Raw genomic sequence first — 7,236 nt, forward strand, 5'->3', positions numbered from 1 at the left:
CGCTCTGGGAAATGGGGTGAAGCCTTCAAGGGGCACAGGGGATCCCACTGGAGACCTCCAGGCAAGGACAGAGCCAGGGGCAGGGGGCTGAGCACATTCAGGAGCAGGAGAGGGGACAAGGACACAGCCTGGGGCTGCTCCCAGCAAACAGCAGCTTTATTCACAGTACTGCTCCCTCAGCTCCTGCACATCCCCCTCCCCAAAACCACAGCCAGGAAACTCCCTGCAGTCTCTGCCCCAGTTACCAGTCCCCCAGGGTAACTGGTTTGCTGCCTCACAAGGCACTTGGGTCATTTTTCCCCTGATTTGATGATGATGATGATGATGATGATGAGGTTTCCCCTCTCCCTCTGCCAGTCCAGTGCACACCCCTCCATCACCACCCTGCAGCCAGAGGGAAAACAAGGCCCAGGAGCGTGGGAAGAGCAGGGGCAGCTCCAGGTACAAGGGATGGGGACTGATTTGGCCTCAGACTCCAGGGGAGCAGCATGGCCTCTCCCTGTGACCGACGCTGGCTCAGGACCAGGAGATCACAAACTGCTCCCACATGGGCAGTGACACAGGGACTCTGAGCACCTGAGGGGAGAAGGAGGGTGAGAGCTGGGTGGAGCCCAGGAGTGTCAGAGCCCAGGGGGCTCCTGCTCCGTGCAGAGCCACAGCCTGGCACAGTCCTGCTCCCACAGATCCCCTGGGAAGGGCACCCATGGCCCGTGCTGTGCCACCGCTGGGGCCAGACCCCTCTGCTGCGCTCTGGGTCCCTTCCCAGGTGGCACCAGGCACTCACCTGGGTGTCACTGCGGTAGGAGAAGTCGCTGACGATGGCACCGTTGGCCAGGACTCGCCGGGGAGGGCTGGTGACGCCCAGCACAGTGACGGCCTCCAGCAGGACCCCGTCGAGGTGGGGGCTGGCCCGCAGCAGCTGGCTGAGCACGGCGTCCTGGGGACGGCAGGGATGTCACCGCGTGCTCCCCGCTCTCAGCCACCCCACGGGCACCCAGGGCTGCCCCTCGGAGCGTTCCCAGGTGTGCCAGGGCCAGCAGCAGCCCCTGCCCGGGTGCCCCCTGCCAGCAGCTCCCCCTGCTCACGTTTGAGGCCAGGAAGAGGATCTCGGTGTAGTCGCCCCTCTCAAAGGTCTCCCAGCTCTCCCCATCGTCCCAGAACAGGTCTCCCCTGGCGAAGCCGTCCGGGGTCAGCGCCACCACCAAGGCCATGCCCTTGCTGCGGGACTGGGCGGTGTTGAAGGCAGGCTCCTGGGTACGGGTGGGCACAGCTGGGGGCACTGCCCAGCCCTGTCCCCCAGCCCCACACTGCAGCTGGCGTGTGACACTGCTGCCGGCGCTGTGGCACCCCCAGGCCGCTCGGCAGGGTCACCGTGGTGGCACCACAGGGCACAGGGGACTCACCTGCAGGGGCAGGATGTGCCCTGCACGGACGTGGACGTTGATGGTGTCCAGGGGGGCTGGCAGGAGGATCCACTGCCCTTTGCTGTGGATGGTGGAGTCCTACACCGTGGATAAAGAGCAGGTACAGGGTGCCACGGGGCAGGGGGGCTCAGCCCAGCGCCAGAGCCCTCAAATGGCCACCAGCAAAGGCAGGTGAGGCACGAGACCCTCACACAGCCCCAGGGAGCTGGTGAGATGCAGCAACGTGCACAAGGAGCCTCAGCACAAGGAGCACCCACCCCTGCCAGGCTGTACCACGTCCCCGCTGGGAAGTAACCACTGACTTTGGTCTGTCCTGCCTCCAGCACGGGGGTGACGAGCAGCCCCCCGCCCCACAGGAGCTGGCGGTCCACGGCCCAGCTGTTGGGGTCTGTGGGGAACCTGGGGAAGGAGGGGAGGGCAGCACCAGGAGACCCTGCTCTCCTCCCGCTGAGCCCCAGCGGGGCTGGCACTCACTCGAGGAACAGCGGCCGAGCCACGGTCTCGCCGGCGGTGTGAGCCCGGTGGAACAGGGTGTAGAGGAACGGCAGGAGCGAGTAGCGGAGGCGCAGGGCGCTCCTCATGGCAGCCTGGGCAGGAGGGCTGAAGGTGTAGGGCTCCTGTGGCTGTGGGGAGAGGCCCAAGGGGATGCTCGGCGCAGGTGGGGAGGAGCGGAGGGCGCATTTCAGGGATGCAGGATGGACTCTCCCCGCGCTGGAGACACACGGCCCCGCGGCTGGACCGGCCTTCCCACCCTGGCAGGGCAGCCCCCGGCGGGTGAGGGCTCCCAGGGCTCACCCGGGTGCCGTGGTCGTTGTGGTTCCTCATGAAGGGGTAGAAGGCGCCCAGCTGGGTCCAGCGCACGCACAGCTCCTCGCTCGTGTCGCCCATGAAGCCGCAGATGTCGGCACCCACCATTGGCACCCCGAAGAGGTTGAAGAGCAGCACCTCTGCGGAGGGCACAGAGGGCATCGGGGCTGTGCAGCACCAGGGGATGGAGCCTATGGAGGAGCCCCCGGCTGCGGGGGAAGCTGGCACAGCCCCTGGCTGTGCCCCTCAGCCTACCTGGTATGGAGTAGTAGAGCTGCTCCCAGTCGCTGCCAACGTCCCCTGTCCAGTGCCCGGCATAGCGGCCGTGCCCAGCGAAGGTGGAGCGGGAGATGATGAAGGGGCGCTTGCCCCGGACCCTCAGCAGAGCACTGGGAGTGGGATGGGTCTGCTCAGCCCCCCCCCGGCTGGGGAAGGGGCTCGGGGACCCCACAGTGCCACACAGCACACCTCAGCCAGCAGCAGCTGTGCCCAGGCTGGGTCTCCCCCGGGATGTGCAGGAGCTGTGGCAGAACCCCGAGCTTACTCGTGGGAGGCGATGGCCTCGCTCAGCCCGTACAGGCTGTGCAGGTTGTAGTGAGAGGACAGGTACTGCTGGCTGGAGGCACAGATGGTCCCGGCTTGCAGGCGTCCCCCAAACACACCTGCAGGGGAGAGGTGGAGCTCAGCATCCCCCGGGCTCCTCGGCTGCCCCCCAGCCCCGGGCAGGGCTGGAACCCGCCCCTGTACCCGGCACGTAGGGGGGATGCTCCAGGTTGTTGTTGGGGCAGCCGTGCTGGGAGCCCTCCACGAAGTTTGAGGGCTCGTTCATGTCCTGGGGAGAGGAGGAAAGGATGGCGTGACCTGGCTGCTGCACTGGGGGCCAGCAGAGGGGCAGGGCAGGAGCCAGGGCCAGCAGCTGGGCCACTCACAAGCCACATGCCATCGAAGGGCACTTGTTCGTGGAATTCCTTCACCATGTCGTGCCACCACTCGTGAGTGGCTGGGTTGGTGAAGTCCGGGAAGGCCGTGGGGCCCGGCCAGACCTGCAGGAGGGAGAGCATTGGGCAGAGCCCCCAGCCCCACACACCACCCCACCTTCCACCACGGCCCCCCAGATGTTTCTGTCCCGTTCTTGGGGTCCCACCCGAGCCCCGTCCCGTGGGCCCTGGGGCTGCTCCCCACATCACCTTCCCGATCAGGGGCTGCCCCGTGGCGTTCCGGATGAACACCCCCCGCTTCAGGCCCTCGTCGTACGGCTTGTAGGTGCCGGGGGGCCCCGAGCTGCTGATGCCAGCATCCTGCAAGGGCACAAAGCCAGGGCTTTACCAGCAACAGCAGGGAACGGCCAGCCCTGCCTCCATCACCCCCCGTGGGCAGCTGGAGCCCAGTGCCAGCCTGCCCGTGTAACTCACCACGATCATGATGTACCTCAGCCCGCGGCTGTGGAAGTCCCGCACCATCTCCGGGTAGTCCTTAAAGCTTTTCTTGTTGAAGGTGAAATCCCTCTTGGCATCTGCATAATCCAGGTCGTTCCACTGCACATCCTGTGGATGGAGGCAGCGGTGCTTTGGGACCCCCAGCAGCCCCCCCCAGCCGCTGGGCCAGAGGCTCCAGAGCAGCCCAGACCTACCAGGGGGAAGCGAGCTGCTGTCATGTTGGCCACGACCTGCCGGGTGATGGCGGTGGAGGAGTAGCCCCAGCGGCACAGGTGGAAGCCCAGGCCCCAGTACGGGGGCATGAAGGGGAACCCTGCAGGGTGGAGGGTGGGCGCTGGCAGGGATGGCCCAGCCTTGTGCCACCCCACAGTCCTGCTCTGCCACACGGCTCACACAGCCTGCAGAGCCACCCTGGCACAGCCACCCTGGCACAGCCACCCTGGCACTGCCACCCTGGCACAACCACCCTGAACAGCCACCCTGGCACAACCACCCTGGCACAGCCACCCTGCACAGCCACCCTGCACAGCCACCCTGCAGAGCCACCCTGGCACAACCACCCTGAACAGCCACCCTGGCACTGCCACCCTGGCACAACCACCCTGAACAGCCACCCTGGCACAACCACCCTGGCACAGCCACCCTGCACAGCCACCCTGCACAGCCACCCTGCACAGTCACCCTGGCACAGCCACCCTGGCACAGCCACCCTGGCACTGCCACCCTGCACAGCCACCCTGGCACAGCCACCCCGGCACAGCCACCCCGGCACAGCCACCCTGGCACTGCCACCCTGGCACAGCCACCCCGGCACAGCCACCCTGGCACTGCCACCCCGGCACAGCCACCCTGGCACTGCCACCCTGGCACAGCCACCCTGGCACAGCCACCCTGCACAGCCACCCTGGCACAGCCACCCTGCAGAGCCACCCTGCACAGCCACCCTGCACAGTCACCCTGCACAGTCACCCTGCACAGCCACCCTGCAGAGCCACCCTGCACAGCCACCCTGCACAGCCACCCTGGCACTGCCACCCTGCACAGCCACCCCGGCACAGCCACCCTGCACAGCCACCCCGGCACAGCCACCCTGGCACTGCCACCCTGGCACAGCCACCCCGGCACAGCCACCCTGGCACAGCCACCCTGGCACTGCCACCCTGCACAGCCACCCTGCAGAGCCACCCTGCACAGCCACCCTGCACAGCCACCCTGGCACTGCCACCCTGCACAGCCACCCTGCACAGTCACCCTGCACAGCCACCCTGGCACAGCCACCCTGGCACTGCCACCCTGGCACAGCCACCCTGGCACAGCCACCCTGCAGAGCCACCCTGCACAGCCACCCCAGCACAGCCACCCCAGCACAGCCACCCCGGCACAGCCACCCTGGCACAGCCACCCTGGCACAGCCACCCTGGCACAGCCACCCTGGCTCAGCCACCCTGGCACAGCCGTACCAACCACATCCAGGTACTGCCGCACCACGCTCTTGGGGTCGGGGCCCAGGAAGATGTAGAAGTCCAGGATCCCACCTGTGGTGCGCCAGGTCAGGGCCGGGCTGGGCTGCAGGAGCACGTCTGGGGAAGCACAAGTGCCAGGGGAGGGAGCTGAGGATGGGGACACGGCCAGGCCCACGCCCGGCGCCTCCACGGGACTCACCCATCGCGTTGCTGTTCAGCAGAAAGACACCGTGGGCTGAACCATCGTCCTCCATCACCAGGTAGAAAGGGTGGGAGCCGTAGAGGTTGACGTGGGGCTGGAGCAGAGCACGGTGTGGGGCCAGTGAGGCTCTGCTGGAGACCCCCACACCCACCTGACAGCCCCTCGCCTCCAGGCAGGAGCACCGGCTCCAGGTGCAAACCCAGGGCTTGTGCTCCCAAACTCTGCCAAGTCAGCAGAGCTCTGCCCTGAGCCAGAGCGCTGGAAACAGCTCCCAAGCAGCACAGAGCTCCGGGGGGACAAACCTGGCTCTGGGGACAAACCTGGCTCTGGGGACAAACCTGGCTTTGGGGACAAACCTGGCTCTGGGGACAAGGGTCCCATGGGCTTGCCAGGACCCGGAGCTGAGGCAGCACAGACACATCTCCCCAGCCCCAGACAAGACGTGAGAGGCTGCAGGGGCAGCCCCAGGAGCACATCCGTGTCCGTTTCCCTCAGCCCCGCTCCGTACCGCGGGTGCCATGTCCCGATTCCAGAGGGTGACCCTGCTCCAGGCTGTGTCAAGGAACAGCGGTGTCAGGTGCTCCCCCAGCCCCGAAATGAAGCGGGAGGGCAGGGAGGTGGAGATCTGCAGGAACTGGTCTGTGAAGAAGAGGGGTGCGACCGTGGTGTTCAGCCTGCGGAGGGAAAGGGAGACTGCGGAACGGCCGGGAGGGAGGCCCCGAGCTGCGGCCGCCGGAGCCGGGCGGGGATGCGGATGCTCATCACCGCCTGAAGGAAAACCAGGTATCGGCCGAGCTCTGGGATCCCCGCTTCATTCCTGGTTCCCTGCACAGCCACTGAACCGCGGAGGGAGTCCAGAGGCACCGCCAGCCGCCCCGGTGCTGTCCCCGCACCCAGCCGGGCACCGTGCGGGCTCCGGGGGAGCGGCCGGGGCAGGGAGCGGGGCAGAGGGGCACTCACAGCACCGTCCCGCCGCGCTGCCGGCACACCGCGAGGCCGAAGGGCTCCTGGCTGAGCCGCAGCCCGTAGAGCGTGGCGGGGGCTCGGCCGCGCACCCGCGGCGTGGCCAGGGGCACCTCGTAGCGCGGCCGGGCCGCGTCCCGGAGCTGCGGGCGGAGCGGGCTCAGCGGGGGCACGGGGCACCCGGGCCGACCCGCGGGGACCGGGCCGCACCGTGAAGCGCAGGCGGGCCGGGGTCTCCAGCGCCAGCTCCAGCCGAACATCGTCCACCGCTGCCGGCAGGAAAGCGGCGGCCACGCGGCGCAGGCGGGCGGAGAAGCCGCTCTCGGTGGCCGTCAGGTTCTCGGCGCGGTAGCTGCGGTAGCCGCGGGGGAAGAAGCACCAGGGCGGGCCGGGGCCGCTGCGGGGCCCGGGCCCGGGGATGTAGCAGCAGCCCCGAGCCTCGCAGCCCGCCCGCGACAGGAGCCGCTCGGGGCCGCAGTCGAAGCGGCCGCTCGGGGCCACCTCACAGGCGGCAGCGGCCTCGGCCGGGCCCAGCAGCGCCAGCAGCGCCAGCAGCGCCGGGCCCGGCCCCATGGCCCGGCCGGAGCCTCCCGACACCGACACCGGCACCGGGACCGGGACCGGGACCGGAGCCTCCCGACACCGACACCGACACCGGCACCGGGACCGGAGCCTCCCGACACCGGAACCGGCACCGGGACCGGGACCGGAGCCTCCCGACACCGGAACCGGAACCGGGACCGGAGCCTCCCGACACCGGCACCGGGACCGACACCGGAGCCTCCCGACACCGGAACCGGCACCGGCGCCTCCCGACACCGGGACCGGGACCGGAGCCTCCCGACACCGGCCCCGCTGTGCCGGAGCTCGGGCCGGAACCGGCACCGACACCGGGAAACCGGCGCTGCAGCGCGCCCGGGGCGGGGCGGGGAGGCGGGACC

General features: G+C 68.9%; 1 protein-coding gene across 4 annotated transcripts; it reads right to left on the minus strand.

Moving 5' to 3' along the window:
* Positions 1–138: 138 nt before the first annotated feature.
* GAA (alpha glucosidase) lies at positions 139–7,231 on the minus strand. Of its 4 annotated transcripts, XM_086857538.1 has the most exons (20): positions 6,969–7,093; positions 6,506–6,882; positions 6,293–6,438; positions 5,841–6,006; positions 5,330–5,426; positions 5,128–5,247; positions 3,862–3,980; positions 3,644–3,775; positions 3,419–3,529; positions 3,161–3,274; positions 2,979–3,063; positions 2,776–2,893; positions 2,487–2,620; positions 2,220–2,371; positions 1,899–2,047; positions 1,682–1,823; positions 1,404–1,502; positions 1,086–1,250; positions 785–937; positions 139–576 (listed from the first exon to the last, which is right to left on the minus strand). In XM_086857538.1, exons 2-20 carry the CDS (start codon positions 6,866–6,868, stop codon positions 517–519), a joined length of 2,625 nt encoding a protein of 874 aa, XP_086713664.1. In that variant the 5' UTR covers positions 6,869–6,882; positions 6,969–7,093; the 3' UTR covers positions 139–516. The 4 variants fall into 4 exon arrangements, with proteins under 4 accessions (XP_086713664.1, XP_086713667.1, XP_086713666.1 ...); XM_086857541.1 differs by having other exon boundaries at positions 6,506–7,231; XM_086857540.1 differs by lacking the exon at positions 6,969–7,093 and having other exon boundaries at positions 5,128–5,202; positions 6,506–6,930.
* Positions 7,232–7,236: the final 5 nt, after the last annotated feature.

Source organism: Cyanistes caeruleus, chromosome 19, assembly GCF_971803275.1.
Source record: "Cyanistes caeruleus chromosome 19, bCyaCae1.hap1.1, whole genome shotgun sequence".
Taxonomy (NCBI): domain Eukaryota; kingdom Metazoa; phylum Chordata; class Aves; order Passeriformes; family Paridae; genus Cyanistes; species Cyanistes caeruleus.